Genomic DNA, 18,876 nt, shown 5'->3' on the forward strand with positions numbered 1-18,876 from the left:
ATGCAGGTTACACATACAGCTCTGCTACTCAGTTCACAGCTCTGCTACATGCAGGTTACACATACAGCTCTGCTACACAGTACACAGCTCTGCTACATGCAGGTTACACATACAGATCTGCTATACAGTACACAGCTCTGCTACCTGCAGGTTACACGTACATCTCTTTAACACAGTACACAGCTCTGCTACATGCAGGTTACACACACATCTCTAGTACAGAGCTCTATTTGATGGCTACTGTTCTGTACACTCTACCAGCTGCTGTGCACATCTGACCCCTCCCACACATGTGACTCGTCACATGGTCATGACGTCATCACAGGTCCTTTGCGTCTCCAGCAGCTAGCAGCTCCGTCAGGTGAAGAGTGTGTGTAGTAGGGCGTATTTTGAGTTAGGGAGGACGGAGTTTTGGCTGATGTCTGAGGGAGGACAGAGTTTTGTCTGATGTCTGAGGTCTGATGGAGTTTTGCCTGACGGAGGACTGAGTTTTGTCTGATGTCTGAGGTCTGATGGAGTTTTGCCTGACGGAGGACGGAGTTTTGTCTGATGTCTGAGGTCTGATGGAGTTTTGGGTGACGGAGGACGGAGTTTTGTCTGATGTCTGAGGGCTGATGGAGTTTTGTCTGACGGAGGACGGAGTTTTGTCTGATGTCTGATGGAGTTTTGCCTGACGGAGGACGGAGTTTTGTCTGATGTCTGAGGGCTGATGGAGTTTTGCCTGACGGAGGATGGAGTTGTGGATGATGTCTGACGATGTCCTAATATGTATGCCGTACGAGTGTTTTACCATTTAGTATGTACGGTTGACTTGCATTTTTCCTTCCCATGTGCATAACTTTACATTTATCAGTGTTAAACCTCATCTGCCACTTATCTGCCCAAGCCTCCAATCTATCCAGATCCATCTGTAGTAGTATACTGTCCTCTGTAGTATATATATACAGTATACTGTCCTCTGTAGTATATATATACAGTATACTGTCCTCATCAGTGTAAATTACTTTACACAGTTTAGTGTCATCTGCGAAAATTGATACTTTACTATGCAAGCCTTCTACAAGATCATTAATAAATATATTGAAGAGAATAGGGCCCAATACTGACCCCTGAGGTACCCCACTAGTGACAGTGACCCAATCTGAGTGTGTACCGTTATTAACCACCCTCTGTTTTCTATCACTGAGCCAGTTACTTACCCACTTACAGATGTTTTCTCCCAGTCCGAGCATTCTCATTTTATATACTAACCTTTTATGCGGTACAGTGTCAAATGCTTTGGAGAAGTCCAGATATACGACATCCATTGATTCGCCGCTGTCAAGTCTAGAACTTACCTCCTCATAGAAACTGATTAAATTTGTCTGACATGACCGATCCCTCACGAAGCCATGCTGATATGGCGTTATTTGCTTATCTCCGTTGAGATGCTCTAACATAGCATCTCTCAGAAAACCTTCAAACAGTTTACCCACAACGGATGTTAAACTTACCGGCCTATAGTTTCCAGGGTCTGTTTTTGGCCCCTTTTTGAATATTGGCACCACATATGCCATGCGCCAATCCTGTGGGACATTCCCTGTCAGTATAGAGTCTGCAAATATCAGAAATAAGGGTCTGGCTATGACATTACTTAATTCCTTTAGGATACGGGGGTGTATGTCATCCGGTCCTGGCGATTTGTCTATTTTAATATTTTCTAGTCGCTGTTGCACTTCTTCCTGGGTCAGACAGGACACTTTTAATGGGGAATTTATTTTTGCATTCAGCAAGTCATCTGACAATTTATTTTCCTCAGTGAATACATTGGAGAAAAAAATATTTAACAGCTTTGCTTTCTCCTCATCGCTCTCTGCGACTTCCCCCTCATTACTCTTTAAAGGGCCGACACCTTCAGATTTATACTTTTTAACATTTATATAATTGAAGAACATTTTAGGGTTAGTTTTACTCTCTTTGGCAATTAATCTCTCGGTCTCTAGTTTGGCCGCTTTTATTTGTTTTTTACATGTTCTATTTTTTTCCTTATAGTTTTTCAGTGCTTCCGTGCTCCCCTCCTGTTTCAGTGATTTATATGCTTTCTTTTTGTCATTTATTGCTTTCGTTACAGTTCTATTTATCCACATTGGTTTCTTTTTATTCCTTAACCTTTTATTACCATACGGTATGTACCTCTCACAATGAGATTTTAGGATGTTTTTAAAGATATCCCATTTTGTGGCTGTATTTTTCTTTTTGAGGACTTTGTCCCAGTTAGTTAGGCCTATGGCCTCTCTTAGTTGGCTAAATTTAGCTTTTTTGAAGTTTGGTATTTTTGTTCCTCCCTGTAGAAACGCTCTTTTGAATGATAATTGGAAGGTTATTACTTTGTGGTCACTATTTCCCAGGTGTCCCCCGACCTGCACGTCTGTTGTTCTGTCCGGCCTATTGGTTAATACTAAGTCCAGTATGGCCGTCCCTCTAGTCGGGTCCTGAACCAGTTGGGAGAGGTAATTGTCTTTGGTTATTGCCAAGAACCTGTTTCCTTTATGAGATATACAAGTTTCAGTTTCCCAGTCTATATCTGGGTAGTTGAAGTCCCCCATAATAACCACCTCATTATGATTTGCCGCCTCGTCTATCTCGTTTAGTAATAGATTTTCTGTGGACTCTGGTATATTAGGTGGTTTATAGTAAACTCCTATTAGTAATTTATTGTTGTTTTTAGCTCCATGTATCTCTACCCACAGTGACTCCACATGTTCATGTCGCTCATTTATATCTTCGCGGAATGTGGGCTTTAGACCGGACTTTACATAGAGGCATACCCCTCCCCCTCTCCGGTTTTGACGATCCTTTCTAAACAGACTGTAACCTTGTACATTAACCGCCCAGTCATAGCTATCATCCAGCCGTGTCTCAGTTATTCCCACTGTCATATCTATCATCCAGCCGTGTCTCAGTTATTCCCACTATGTCATAGTTCTCCTCACACATCACTAATTCCAGTTCACCAGTTTTATTAGTCAGACTTCTGGCATTAGTATACATACATTTGAGAGGTTTATGTATATTTTTTACCCTACACCTTTCCTTCTGAACTGTTCTAGTCCCTCCTTCCATTCCTCCCCCAGTCCCATTACTTTGCCCCCGGTCTCTATCTGCACTATCTTCCCGTCCTATAACGTAATTACCCTCCCCCCCAGTCCCTAGTTTAAACACTCCTCCAACCTTCTAGCCATCTTTCTCCCCAGCACAGCTGCCCCTTCCCCATTGAGGTGCAGCCCGTCCCTACGATAGAGCCTGTAGCCGATAGAAAAATCGGCCCAGTTCTCCAGGAACCCAAACCCCTCCTTCCTACACCAGTTCTTGAGCCACTTGTTAATCTCCCTAATCTCCCGTTGCCTTTCTTGTGTGGCTCGTGGTACAGGCAGTATTTCGGAAAATACTACCTTTGAGGTCCTTGCCCTCAGCTTTTGACCTAAATCCCTGAAATCATTTTTAAGGACTCTCCACCTACCTCTAACTTTGTCATTGGTTCCGATATGGACCATGACCGCTGGCTCTTCTCCAGCCCCTCCCAGTAATCTGTCAACCCGATCCGCAATGTGTCGAACTCTAGCGCCAGGAAGACAGCACACTGTTTGGCGATCAAGGTCTTTGTGACAGATTTCCCTATCTGTTCCCCTAATAATGGAGTCGCCCACTACCAGCACCTGTCTGGCCTGCCCTGCTCTCCTGGTTCCTTGCTTACTGGAGCTGACATTCCCCTGACTGGCAGAGGAAGTGTCCGGCTGCAGCAGTGCCGTCCGAGGACTGACATCCCCCTCATCTGCCAAACGTGCAAACTTGTTGGGGTGTGTCAGATCAGGGCTAGCCTCCCTGGCACTCTTCCCTCTACCCCGCTTTCTAACTGTTACCCAGCTAGCTACCTCACTTTCCTCAGCCTCCTCTCTGTCACCCTCCCCCTCATCTACCCCAAAGAGTGCTTGCTCGGTGAGAAGCAAACTCTTTTGCAAATTATCAATGCCTCTCAGTGTTGCAAGTTGCCCGTTTAGAGACTCGATTTGCGATTCCAAACGGGTTATTTGCTCACATCTAGAACAAAGATATGCACCCTTGAACTCCTGTTCCAGGACTGCATACAGTCATGTGAAAAAATTAGGACACCCTTTGAAAGCATGTGGTTTTTTGTAACATTTTTAATAAAAGGTTATTTCATCTCCGTTTCAACAATACAGAGAGATTAAAGTAATCCGACTAAACAAAGAAAACTGAAGAAAAGTCTTTTCAAGATCTTCTGTAAATGTCATTCTACAAAAATGCCTATTCTAACTGAGGAAAAAGATAGGACACCCTTGCCCCTAATAGCGAGTGTTACCTCCTTTGGCTGAAATAACTGCAGTGAGACGGTTCTTGTAGCCATCTACCAGTCTTCGACATCGGTCTGAGGAAATTTTACCCCACTCCTCAATGCAGAACTTTTTCAGCTGTGAGATGTTTGAGGGGTTTCTTGCACGTACAGCCCTTTTCAAGTCACCCCACAGCATCTCAATGGGATTCAAATCTGGACTTTGACTTGGCCATTCCAGGACTCTCCATTTCTTCTTTTTCAGCCAATCTTTGGTTGATTTACTAGTATGTTTTGGGTCATTGTCATGTTGCATGGTCCAGTTCCGCTTCAGCTTTAATTTTCTAACTGATGGTCTCACATGTTCTTCAAGCACCTTCTGATACACAGTAGAATTCATCGTGGATTCTATGATGGTGAGCTGACCAGGTCCTGCTGCAGCAAAGCAGCCCCAAACCATGACACTTCCACCTCCATGCTTCACAGTTGGTATGAGGTTCTTTTCTTGGAATGCTGTGTTTGGTTTACGCCAAACATGTCCTCTGCTGTTGTGTCCAAATAATTCAATTTTGGACTCATCTGTCCAAAGAACATTATTCCAGAAGTCCTGGTCTTTGTCAACTTTATCTCTGGCAAATGTCCGTCTGGCCTCGATGTTTCTCTTGGAAAGCAAAGGTTTCCTCCTTGCACACCTCCCATGCAAGTTAAACTTGTACAGTCTCTTTCTGATTGTAGAGGCATGTACTTCTACATCAACAGTAGCCAGAGCCTGCTGTAGTTCTCGAGATGACACTTTAGGGTTTTTGGAGACCTCTTTTAGCATCTTGCGGTCTGCTCTTGGGGTGAACTTGCTGGGGCGACCAGTCCTGGGCATGTTGGCAGTTGTTTTGAAAGCCCTCCACTTGTAGACTATCTTCCGGACAGTGGAATGGCTGATTTCAAAATCTTTTGAGATCTTTTTAAATCCCTTCCCAGACTCATAGGCTGCTACAATCTTTTTTCTGAAGTCCTCTGACAGCTCTTTTGCTCTCACCATGGTGCTCACTCTCACTTCAACAGTCAGGAGCACACCAAACTAAATGTCTGAGGTTTAAATAGGGCAAGCCTCATTCAACATGCAGAGTAACGATCTACTAATTATGTGCACCTGGTGTGATATACCTGTGTGAGATCTGAGCCAATTTAAGAGGGAATACATGTGAGGGTGTCCTATCTTTTTCCTCAGTTAGAATAGGCATTTTTGTAGAATGACATTTACAGAAGATCTTGAAAAGACTTTTCTTCAGTTTTCTTTGTTTAGTTGGATTACTTTAATCTCTCTGTATTGTTGAAACGGAGATGAAATAACCTTTTATTAAAAATGTTACAAAAAACCACATGCTTTCAAAGGGTGTCCTAATTTTTTCACATGACTGTACATCATGCAAGATGTGCACTGGACTGCGTTGTAAATTGTGCAACACATACTAAATGGGGATTACAACAGTAAAAAATTAAAACAGTATATATGATTCAGACCTAGACCCTGTCTGCTGTAGCCAAAGGGCTACGCAAAACCAAGCCAACAACACACAAGGAAATTATATCCAACCTTAGTTTCCAAACTCCTTTTCTTAAACTCCTTGTTTTTTTAACTCCACTTAATAAGAAGCCCACTTAGTAGAGCAAGCCCCAGGAAGAGCATAATTATTAGGCAACTTAACAAAAAACAAATATATACCCATTTCAATTATTTATTTTTACCAGTGAAACCAATATAACATCTCAACATTCACAAATATACATTTCTGACATTCAAAAACAAAACAAAAACAAATCAGTGACCAATATAGCCACCTTTCTTTGCAAGGACACTCAAAAGCCTGCCATCCATGGATTCTGTCAGTGTTTTGATCTGTTCACCATCGACATTGCGTGCAGCAGCAACCACAGCCTCCCAGACACTGTTCAGACAGGTGTACTGTTTTCCCTCCTTGTAAATCTCACATTTGATGATGGACCACAGGTTCTCAATGGGGTTCAGATCAGGTGAACAAGGAGGCCATGTCATTAGATTTTCTTCTTTTATACGCTTTCTTGCCAGCCACGCTGTGGAGTACTTGGACGCGTGTGATGGAGCATTGTCCTGCATGAAAATCATGTTTTTCTTGAAGGATGCAGACTTCTTCATGTACCACTGCTTGAAGAAGGTGTCTTCCAGAAACTGGCAGTAGGACTGGGAGTTGAGCTTGACTCCATCCTCAACCCGAAAAGGCCCCACAAGCTCATCTTTGATGATACCAGCCCAAACCAGTATTCCACCTCCACCTTGCTGGCGTCTGAGTCGGACTGGAGCTCTCTGCCCTTTACCAATCCAGCCATCTGGCCCATCAAGACTCACTCTCATTTCATCAGTCCATAAAACCTTAGAAAAATCAGTCTTGAGATATTTCTTGGCCCAGTCTTGACGTTTCAGCTTGTGTGTCTTGTTCAGTGGTGGTCGTCTTTCAGCCTTTCTTACCTTGGCCATGTCTCTGAGTATTGCACACCTTGTGCTTTTGGGCACTCCAGTGATGTTGCAGCTCTAAAATATGGCCAAACTGGTGGCAAGTGGCATATTGGCAGCTGCACGCTTGACTTTTCTCAGTTCATGGGCAGTTATTTTGCGCATTGGTTTTTCCACACGCTTCTTGCGACCCTGTTGACTATTTTGAATGAAACGCTTGATTGTTCGATGATCACGCTTCAGAAGCTTTGCAATTTTAAGAGTGCTGCATCCCTCTGCAAGATATCTCACTATTTTTGACTTTTCTGAGCCTGTCAAGTCCTTCTTTTGACCCATTTTGCCAAAGGAAAGGAAGTTGCCTAATAATTATGCACACCTGATATAGGGTGTTGATGTCATTAGACCACACCCCTTCTCATTACAGAGATGCACATCACCTAATATGCTTAATTGGTAGTAGGCTTTCGAGCCTATACAGCTTGGAGTAAGACAACATGCATAAAGAGGATGATGTGGTCAAAATACTCATTTGCCTAATAATTCTGCACTCCCTGTATATTCCAGACTTGTTCTCACGCTTTAGGGCCCCTAAAATGCCAGGGCAGTATAAATACCCCATATGTGACCCCATTTCGGAAAGAAGACACCCCAAGGTATTCGCTGAGGGGCATATTGAGTCCATGAAAGATTGAACTTTTTGTCACAAGTTAGCGGAAAGGGAGACTTTGTGAGAAAAAAACAAAAAACAATTTCCGCTAACTTGTGCCAAAAAAATAAAAAAACTTCTATGAACTCGCCATGCCCCTCACGGAATACCTTGGAATTTCTTCTTTCCAAAATGGGGTCACATGTGGGGTATTTATACTGCCCTGGCATTTTAGGGGCCCCAAAGCATGAGAAGAAGTCTGGAATCCAAATGCCTAAAAATGCCCTCCTAAAAGGTACTCATTGGAATTTGGGCCCCTTTGCCCACCTAGGCTGCAAAAAAGTTTCACACATGTGGTATCGCCATACTCAGAAGAAGTAGGGCAATGTGTTTTGGGGTGTATTTTTACATATACCCATGCTGGGTGAGATAAATATCTCTCTAAAATGACAACTTTGTATAATAAATGGGAAAAGTTGACTTTTAGAGAGATATTTCTCTCACCCAGCATTGGTATATATAAAAATACACCCCAAAACACATTGCCCTACTTCTTCTGAGTACGGCGATACCACATGTGTGACACTTTTTTGCAGCCAAGATGCGCAAAGGGGCCCAAATTCCAAAGAGCACCTTTAGGATTTCACAGGGTATTTTTTACGTATTTGGATTCCAGACTTCTTCTCACGCTTTAGGTCCCCTAAAATGCCAGGGCAGTATAAATACCCCACAAGTGACCCCATTTTGGAAAGAAGACACCCCAAATTATTTAGTGATGGGCATAGTGAGTTCATGGAAGTTTTTATTTTTTCTCACAAGTTAGTGGAATATAAGACTTTGTAAGAAAAAAAAAATAATAATAATAATTTTCCGCTAACTTGTGAAAAAAAATAAAAACTTCCATGAACTCACTATGTCCATCAGCGAATACCTTAGGGTGTCTACTTTCCGAAATGGGGTCATTTGTGGGGCGTTTCTACTTCTCTGGGCATTGTAGAACCTCAGTAAACATGACAGGTGCTCGGAAAGTCAGAGCTGCCTAAAAATGCGTAAATTCACTTTTTTGCACCATAATTTGTAAACGCTATAACTTTTGCGCAAACCAATAAATATATATTTATTCAATTTTTTGTAGAACAATAAATGTAGAGAAAATTTTACATCGAATGTAGTTTTTTTTTTTTTATTTACAACTGAAAGTGAAAATTTGGGTAAATTTCGATTAATAACAAAAAAAGTAAAAATTTCAGCAGCAATGAAATACCACCAAATGAAAGCTATATTGGTGAGAAGAAAAGGAGGTAAAATTCATTTGGGTGGTAAGTTGTATGACCGAGCAATAAACCGTGAAGTAGTGTAGTGCAGAATTGCAAAAACTGGTCTGGTCATTAAGGGTGTTTAAGCTAGGGGGGCTGAGGTGGTAAAATCCAGCCAATTGGCCAAAACCAGTCTCTTACCTTTGTATCTGCCATCCTACTGGGTATTTGCTAATGTGCTCTTTAATATGCAAGATACATCTATCCAGCATCTGTGCCCAGGAGCTGGCTTTTTGAATGACAGGTGATGTGATGGGGCTAATTTTATTGCATAATTTAGTTTTCACCCCCCACCATGTTCTTTGCACCGTGCGGCATCCTGCAATGTCTTAACATGTGATGACATTAGTTAATCTTATTTTTCTACATTTTTGCAGGAATGATAGCGAATCACACCGTGGTGCTGAATGAAGGGGACTCTGTAACCCTCAATTGCTCAGTTATCAGTAACCCAGCAGCTTACGTGACTTGGACGAAGGGGGAGAATAACGTGGTCAGCAGTGTGACTGGACAGGGGCTGGAGCTGTATCTGATAGACGTTACCTCCAGTGATATTAATACATACAGCTGCTCCGCATGGAATCAGCACGGGGACACCAGTGACTTTGTTGATATCATTTTGCAATGTAAGTGGTGGGTGTAACAGTGAGGGAATGTAGTGTGTATGACTGAGGGATTCAGTAACTGTATAAATACTGATCCACACTTGCACGTCCACAACCAACACCAGCTTCTACAGACCAGCAGCCGCTCTCCTCTCTCCTTCCTCTTGAACTGTGCACATTACGGAGAGAGATGAAACTCAGCAAAACTTCAGATGTTGTAACCTAGAAATGCATTTGTGGCTGCTCTAGAAGAATGCTTTGAGGATGGGCTAGAGCAGCACAAAAGCTAGGAACATATAAATATTGACTGTGAAGGTTCTCATTTATCCAGGTCATGGTATATCTGTAAAGAATAAATCAAGGCAACTGGACGTACTGTAGATTTCTTGAAAACGTTTCACTCGTTCTTCCAACAAGCTTTCTCAATTCTGAGTGATTGTACAAAAATTCTGGGAATAAATATGTAACTGAATCAACATCTGGTAATTATACCCAGCATTGGATCAAAGGTGTTGATTCCATTATCCTAATTGGAGTCAGTAGGTGATAAAGACTTCCCAGAAAAAGGTGTCAAAAAAAAAGGTTTGACACCTTTTTCTGGGAAGTCTTTATCACCTACTGACTCCAATTAGGATAATGGAATCAACACCTTTGATCCAATGCTGGGTATAATTACCAGATGTTGATTCAGTTACATATTTATTCCCAGAATTTTTGTACAGTCACTCAGAATTGAGAAAGCTCGTTGGAAGAACGAGTGAAACGTTTTCAAGAAATCTACAGTACGTCCAGTTGCCTTGATTTATTCTTTACAGATATATAAATATTGAGTTCTAAGTGGTAACAAAACTTTTGCAAAATCATTTTTTTTTTCCATCAAATAAATTTAAAGTAGATAATGTAAATATGTCATTAACAGTCCAATCAATGGAGGTCCAACCCCCTACGGCCTTCCCCCAAGAACAGAGCTGTCCAGTTACCTTCCCAACTAAGGAGTGGCTATCAAAATTAATGGAAGATGCTTAGGCAGGGTGCTGAATCTTCTTATAGAGACCAGTCCTGCATAGAGACTTATTGGCAATGCTCCATGGGAATCAAATATGTAAAGAGGTATCTCCTGAGAAAGACAACAGTCTAGCTAGCGCCACCTATTGGAAGTCAAGATCCGACTTTCAAACAAGCCTTGGGATTTCACAAGGGGACATAGCCAAGCCATCCGTAGACAGCTGTTTTGGGGTGCCATACTGATTAAGGCAAGAAACCTGAAACAGTTGTCTGCAGATGGATATATGGCTTGGCCATGTTCCATTGTCAAATCTCAAGTCTTGTTGGAAAGTCAGATCTTGACTAGTGATGAGCGGGAGGTGCCATATTCGATTTCGCGATATTTCGCGAATATTCGAATGAATATTCGTGTTATATTCGTCGAAATCGAATATTCGTAATTATTCCAATTATCGCGAATAATATCCGATTTTTTTTTCGCGTAATGCGATTATTTATCTTGATAGTATAAGGCAACATTCCTATGCTAATTGACTATGGCTAGGCTAATATGTGTATTTTACGAAATTTCGTGATTTGCTCTAACTTCGTCTCTTAGAATATTACGAATATTCTAAAAGACGAAGTTAGAGCAATATTACGAAATTTCGTAAAATACACATATAGATTGTAATTTAGCTAATATAGTGCTATAATCCCTTTTTTTTCCTCTAATTTTTTTTTGCCTCTTCTGAACTTAAGTTTTGTAAAATATGTACACTATTAAAAAATATTACTATAGCAGTATATTAGCTTAAATACAATCTATGTGCATTTTACGAAATTTCGTAATATTGCTCTAACTTCGTCTTTTAGAATATTCGTAATATTCTAAAAGACGAAGTTAGAGCAATATTAAGAACATTTTCAAAAGCCGAAATTGCGATGCGAGTAATATAATACGAAATAATCGCATGAAGATTTCAACTTAGCACTGCTATATTCCATATTCTAGCCTAATATGGAATATAGCTGTGCTAAGTTAGCACTGCTATATTCCACACTAGGCTAGAATATGGAATATAGCAGTGCTAAGTTGAAATCTTCATGCGATTATTTCGTGTTATATTACTCGCATCGCAATTTCGACTTTTGCAAATGTTCTTAATATTGCTCTAACTTCGTCTCTTAGAATATTACGAATATTCTAAAAGACGAAGTTAGAGCAATATTACGAAATTTCTAAAAGACGAAGTTAGAGCAATATTACGAAATTTCGTAAAATACACATAGATTGTATTTAAGCTAATATACTGCTATAGTAATGTTTTTTAATAGTGTACATATTTTACAAAACTTAAGTTCAGAAGAGGCAAAAAAAAATTAGAGGAAAAAAAAGGGATTATAGCACTATATAAGCTAAATTACAATCTATATGTGTATTTTACGAAATTTCGTAATATTGCTCTAACTTCGTCTTTTAGAATATTCGTAATATTCTAAGAGACGAAGTTAGAGCAATATTAAGAACATTTGCAAAAGTCGAAATTGCGATGCGAGTAATATAATACGAAATAATCGCATGAAGATTTCAACTTAGCACTGCTATATTCCATATTCCAGCCTAGTGTGGAATATAGCAGTGCTAACTTAGCACAGCTATATTCCATATTAGGCTAGAATATGGAATATAGCAGTGCTAAGTTGAAATCTTAATGCGATTATTTCGTATTATATTACTCGCATCGCAATTTGCGAAATTTCGTAAAATACACATATAGATTAGATTGTAATTTAGCTAATATGGAATATAGCAGTAAGTTGAAAACGCCACTGACTGGAGCAGCCAGGAAGCCAGGAATCCAAAGGACGGTAAGAACAACTTTAGAGAAGTGGGAAAGAAAAAAATATAATAATAAAAAAAAAAACGAATATTCGAATTCGCGAATATATAGAACGATATTCTAAATATTCGCGAAATCTCGAAATTGCGATATTCGAGAAAAAAATTCGCAATTCGAATATTCGCGCTCAACACTAATCTTGACTCATAGGGAGCCAATTACAATAGGAGGCGCTGGCGAGAATGTTAATGGAAGATTAAGAATCATCCTGACTTACTCCCTGTTACCAACTTCTCTGTCAAAAACAGGGACCTGATGCCTCAGATCTTTGGGTCTGCATGGGTTCCAGTGTTTGACCCCAACAAGTTCTTAGTAGGAAAACCTTTCCTGGATGGTACAATGCCAATTCGTGGAAATCCTACAGTATCTTTCTCTTAGGTATTCCAGTGGTTTGTCCTTCAATTGTGGTTACTTTGTGCTATAATAACCTTTTCTAGGTAAGCAGGGGGTGTATTTTTCCACTATATGATTGAGTATACAGTAAAAAAAATTATGAGTCAGTAGCTTAGCCTCTATTTTTGAGGGTCTTTTGAAGGATCCTGGTGGAGCAATGGACATTCCTGGTGATCCAGGCTAGAGGTTGTAACTAAGAACAGGTGGTTATGTACAGTTCTCAATGAGAGGCGGATATTTTTTTCTTTCACTTCCAAAATTAGTTTAAAAATAAAGCATACCATCATGTAGGGTAGGTTTCCACAAAACATAACCATATTTTTCATCTGGAAGTACGGTCTTTTAATTTTTATGCAAACAAGGTTTTTAGTGCAACGTGGGTAGTCCGCTCGGTTCAGTCCACTTGACTTACCATGTGCTGCTGGCTCTGAAATCTCAGGGACTGTCACTCATATAAAAGGGAGAGTCCCAGGAGCGATGGTGCACCACAGGGGGCGGACCTGGCCATGGTGCACTACGGAGAACCTCAGTGGCATAAAACGAAAAAGAAGCATTTCTCAGGGTCAGAGAAACAGATTTTCACAAGAAAGTTATAAATATTGTTAATAATGCTTCTTTATCAGCCTGATCGCTCCTTGTTTTTGCCTATGTTGGGATGTGCACATGTCATTATTTTTACTACCATTATGTTACAGCTAAAAATGAAGATCCAGAAGTCAAGCTTTCATTCGGTGAGAACTTTTTGTTTTTGCTCGTGTTTTTTTGTGTGTGTGTTTGATCTATGGAAAGACCGTTTCCAGATTTTAGGATTCCCTCTTTGTCACAAGTGGTCTTGTGTGAATCGAAGTCCATGAAGTCCCTTGATCCAAATTTCAGGAAAAATGTGATTAGCTGCAAAGCTGAATTTTCATTCTGCTTTGTGGTAATTAATCGATTTTCTCTGAAATGGTGGTAAAAATAAAAAAGATATTACTTACCTCATCCATTTGAGCGCGAAGAGGCTGCTGCAGCCATCTTTGCCTAAAGATCCAACGCAAATTCTGATGTGACTTGACATGTGAGATTTCGCGCTGGATCTTCAGGCAAGATTAGTACAATTAAATATATATTTTAAAAAATTAGCATACACTAAGATGCCTTATTATGTATCTCAGATGCCGCGGTCAGCCATGAACGTGTCATCTCAGGGGTTCAATGATGGGGGGGGGGGCAATCGCCGCTCCCTGTCATTGTGCCCGCTACTTACAAAGAAGTGCGCTTCGTGACGAAGTAATTCATCACAAAGCAAACTTTTTCTAATATTTGGTGAAGCAGCCGAATCGAATTTTTCAGAACGTCGCTCATCTCTAAACACAAGTAAAGTCGTCAGTGGTGTATGAGCCGGGACTCCACTAATTCCCCATTGCACTGTAATGCTCCTGGGCCCCTTCAATGCTAAAAGCTAGGTAGCACCGGGGACCCCTTATTGAGGACCCTCTTTTAAACACTGGAGGACCTGACATTGTCATGCATTACATTGATGACCTCTCGATCTCTAGGAGAACTGTGTTATACTTCACTTGCCCTATGGTGGTGCTTTAGAAGAATTGAAGACTTATTTCTGGGTTCTCTTACAGATCACACCTGATCGCTTACTCTCAGTAGAGAATCCCTTTTAATTATAAGGTTTTTTTTCACATACACATTGTAAATTCATGTCATTCTATTACAGAGACATCTCCAACTCTGGCTCCGGAAATTGTGACAGCGTTTTCCCCGCAGTGTGGTAAGGAATTTCTCGCTATCTCCACGGTATATTTGCATATGTTGTGTCCTTCAAAACTGGATGAGTATTATGCAGTAGGTGCAATTCTGCCTCCCATTATCATCTTCGTCCTGTCGGTAATCATCAGTCAGCGCTTTGTAATGGGAATTAGCATCCTATCATCAGACATGTGGTGGGAGAACAGGCTTGTGTTTATTATATGTGTAGCCTTATGCAAATGATCAATGTGACAGTGTAAAGTATGTGGGATGGACAAAGATAGGGAGGATCTCATCATAACTGAGACAAGAGGTGGATTTTTAAACTCCAATAGACTCCACTGAGCACTGTATGAGAGCTGGAGTCACAGTTCTGTCCTATGGTTAGGATAATGGGGGCAGTCTGAGACCAGTGTATTCTCATAGACACCACTAGGAACCTCTCATAAGTATCTTCACACATGTACAGATGATTTTACTTTCTTAGGTCCAAGGAATATTGACTTTGTGATTCTTGGTGCCTTCATCGCCGGGAACATCCTCATCCTCTCCCTGATTGCCCTGGCTCTTCTCTGCTTCGTTAGGAGAAACATGAAAAAAAGGCAAGAAGGTAGAAGAGGATGATATCTAACATGTCTAACATCCCTGTATTCTAGTGGGTGGGGTTGGAGTGCTGAGGATGGAGTGCTGAGGATGGAGTGCTGAGGATGGAGTGCTGAGGATGGAGTGCTGAGGATGGAGTGCTGGGGATGGAGTGCTGGGGATGGAGTGCTGAGGATGGAGTGCTGAGGATGGAGTGCTGAGGATGGAGTGCTGGGGATGGAGTGCTGGGGTTGGAGTGCTGAGGATGGAGTGCTGAGGATGGAGTGCTGAGGATGGAGTGCTGGGGACGGAGTGCTGGGGACGGAGTGCTGGGGACGGAGTGCTGGGGACGGAGTGCTGAGGATGGAGTGCTGAAGATGGAGTGCTGAGGATGCAGTGCTGGGGATGGAGTGCTGGTGAAAAAGTACTTGGGATGTGTAAGCCGTGTACCGGGGTGGGCTCCCCAGGATACAGCAAAGTCACAGACAAGGAAAGCGACACTGACACCAGCTTTATATGCAAGAATATAAACTTTACTTGGGAAACAGTATTAACACAAGTACAAACAGTATAAGTAATACCCCAGGCCCACAGTCACCGTCCCTGTCCGAGGGAAAGGCCTAGCCCGTTGGCGTACACAGCAGAGCCTACAAGTCGTACTGTGCCGCTATAGAAGACACACCTAACCGGTGGCAGACGCAGCAGAGCCTGCAAGTCAATTACTGCGCTGCAGTCCAGTACAGTAAGGCCTAACAAAGCTACAACCCTATCTAACTAGCTAATACAAGGCCTAGGCTAGTCTCTGTTACTTTAGGCGCCAAACAGTGAAGTACAATTGGTAATCAGGTGTACTGACCTGCGTCAATTCTGGGCCCTAGGATGCCGCTTACCTGGGATGGCCACCAAGCTCTCAGCAACCGTGCGGCCTTGCTTGATGCTAAGGTTTTCTGTCCATACACTGGAACTGGTCTTCCTGGGACAACCTCTCTTTCAAAGAGCTGGATCCAGACAGGGGACAGCAGATGCTCTCCTTCCTCTGAGTGTCCATTCACTGCCAGACATCCGCAAGCCAGGATGGAATCGGATTCAGTCCCTCACAGCACAATCCTTCCACCATGTCAGATCCACACTTCCTGGTTCACACAGAAGCATGAGTCGTCATCTGCTTTGCATATGCAGATCCCAGAGTATGTTGACTGTGCTGCAAAACAGTGGCCTCTAGTTCCCGGAATGCCAGATGACAGCTCCAATACAATTTAAACATAAATATCATACAGGCAGTGCTTATCCACAATCTCACAGATGCAGTGCTGGGGATGCAGTGCTGAGGATGCAGTGCTGGGGATGCACTGCTGGGATGCACTGCTGGAATGCAGTGCTGGGGATGCAGTGCTGAGTGAGGATGCAGTGCTGTGGATAGTGTGCTGTAGAAAGAGTGCTGGGGATGTAGTGTTGAGTATGCAGTGCTGGGGATGCACTGCTGGGATGCACTGCTGGAATGCAGTGCTGGGGATGCAGTGCTGAGTGAGGATGCAGTGCTGTGGATAGTGTGCTGTAGAAAGAGTGCTGGGGATGTAGTGTTGAGGATGCAGTGCTGGGGATGGAGTGCTGGGGATGGAGTGCTGGGGATGGAGTGCTGGGGATGCAGTGCTGGGGATGCAGTGCTGAGCATGCAGTGCTGAGGATGCATTGCTGAGGATGCAGTGCTAGGGATGCAGTGCTGGGGATGCAGTGCTGTGGATACAGTGCTGGGAATAAATTGTTGGAGAAAGAGTGTTGGGAATAGAATTCCAGGGAAAGAGTGCTTGGAATACAGTGCTAAGCATAGAGTACTAGGAACAGAATGCTGGGAACAAAGTGCTAGGACTAGAGTGCTAGAAACAGATAGCTGTGAATAGAGTGCTGAAGATACAGTGTTGATAAAGTCCTGGGTATATAGTGCTGAGGATAGAGTGCAGGGGATTGAGTGCTTTAAAGCCAGTTACTTCATGTGGCCGATTATGGCAGCAGCGGAGGAATGTCTTGATCTTGTCTGAGGCAATGACCTGTCCATTCATATGATGAGGCTGTGGGAGCAGGGGCAGAGCATGATAGAGGTATAGAAAACCTGCATGGTGGAAATAACCACAGAACAGGAATGTGTTGAGTTTGTAGGGTGCAGTGACTTGTAATGATAATAAAGGAAGGGCAGAGTCATGATGAGGATGAAGACAAGTGACAGGACACAAGCTAAAAGTTAGTAATGGAAGGAGCTTGGTAACAAAAGAGCAATATTTCAGGAGAGGAGTGAGCTGGCTTTGTGGTGGGCAGTGACCTGGTCTCTCATGTGATGAGGTCAGAGAGGATGGGACTGCATGTGACAGGCTGAGCAGAGTATGAGGAGTGGGGTGACGATTTGTGGGAGAAAGTTGTGGATTGAGAACCTGATTCATTGTTGCAGGAAGATTGTGATGTGAAATTCACCTCATTCCAACTCTATATGTTTTTAGCAATCATAAACAATGGAGAAGAGCTCAGTACTCTGCGGACGGCCTCCGTGTACAAGGTAGGAAATAATACCTTTACTTTCCTACAGATACTGGTTTCCGTGTGCTTCTGCATCGTGGTGGCCACTTGTAAACAGATAGTACATGTCCTATGCTTCTCCGCAGCATGTGGACCATGAACCCACTAAGGTCAATGGGTTTACACCGTGATGCGGCGTGCACGTTGTGTTTTGCGGACCTGCAGTTTGCAAAAACGTAACTTTATCAATTCATAGGCAGTGAGCACCCCCTAGTGGTAGCTGCAAGCAGATAGGATTTTTACATTTTCACAGCTGACCAAGCTCAGTCCATTGGGTAGCGGCTCCATTCTCTTGCATGGGAGTGAGCTACACCTAGGCCACGTGACCGATATATAGTCCTCGTCACTGGCCTAGGAAGGGGCTGTGGTGCCTCTTCCAACAGCTGATCGGTGGCAGTGCCAGGTGTCGGACCCCCACCGATCAGATAATGATGACCTATCCTGAGAGTATGTAGAAAAAATGGAAGGCCACGGCAGCGTCTCACCAATATTCTTCTTTATTTAGAGCACCTCACAACAAGGCATAAAAAATCTTTGCTGCAACGTTTCGGCTAGGAATAGCCTTTGTCAAGCATGTTTGTAATTAAAATCACAGCCTATAAATCACAAAAAATAAGACCGCCCACACCGCTAAGCAACCAATCGAGATTAGTATGTGTGTAACACACCTGTATAATCGACCCATGAGTACTGACATAATAAGACATATCAGCCAGCTGCAACAAATAGCAATCATACCTGTGTGGGGCCACCATGCACAGACCTCCTCCGTCAATCCAGCGTCTCATAATCGGCAATGCGCATGTCCGCATACGTCACCACAAGGCGCCATTCGCATGACGTGCCCGAATGAATCCTGATACATCGTCTGCGCCGGTCTACTTGCGTCATCAGGGGGCGGCCGACAAACGTCACTAGGCCACTCCCACCTGGCGTTCCAGGCTGACAAATGCATGAGGACTCAATGGAAATTACCAATAGAGGGCGCTCGCGCTACTGTCAAATTTAAACAGTGTGCAGAGCGCTTGCTGGATTAGAGCCACAATTAGGTACCGTAGGTGCGTTGCACAAATTATAGGCGCAAGGAAAGACCAAGGCAACTGTGAAAAGATGTAAGCACCACACAGGTGTAGGTGCAGCGGGCATAATACAAAAAAGTAATGATAAAAAATGATTATGTGTTAACAGCAGATAACACCCTCACTAGACTCAAATTCTCATTGATGAATTATACACCATATCTAAATATTTGAACAAAAAAACTCTAATATTTATCATGCAGTGCTATAAAGCGGTGTGAATAATGCATATAATTTAAAAACA

General features: G+C 42.5%; 1 protein-coding gene across 5 annotated transcripts in view; it reads left to right on the forward strand.

Annotated features, from left to right (window-relative positions):
* LOC122923373 (sialic acid-binding Ig-like lectin 8) overlaps positions 1 to 18,876 on the forward strand; it is a 68,157-nt gene that overhangs the window by 42,318 nt on the left and 6,963 nt on the right. For 3 of the 5 annotated variants that reach the window (XM_044274165.1, XM_044274164.1, XM_044274168.1), the window contains 5 exons: positions 9,155 to 9,403; positions 13,359 to 13,394; positions 14,375 to 14,428; positions 14,894 to 15,016; positions 17,478 to 17,533. In XM_044274165.1, the coding sequence (XP_044130100.1) occupies positions 9,155 to 9,403; positions 13,359 to 13,394; positions 14,375 to 14,428; positions 14,894 to 15,016; positions 17,478 to 17,533 (518 nt within the window). The remainder of the gene's footprint in view (positions 1 to 9,154; positions 9,404 to 13,358; positions 13,395 to 14,374; positions 14,429 to 14,893; positions 15,017 to 17,477; positions 17,534 to 18,876) is intronic. The other 2 variants (XM_044274166.1, XM_044274167.1) reach the window with 2 other exon arrangements.

This window comes from Bufo gargarizans, unplaced genomic scaffold (assembly GCF_014858855.1).
Source record: "Bufo gargarizans isolate SCDJY-AF-19 unplaced genomic scaffold, ASM1485885v1 original_scaffold_1526_pilon, whole genome shotgun sequence".
Taxonomy (NCBI): Eukaryota; Metazoa; Chordata; class Amphibia; order Anura; family Bufonidae; genus Bufo; species Bufo gargarizans.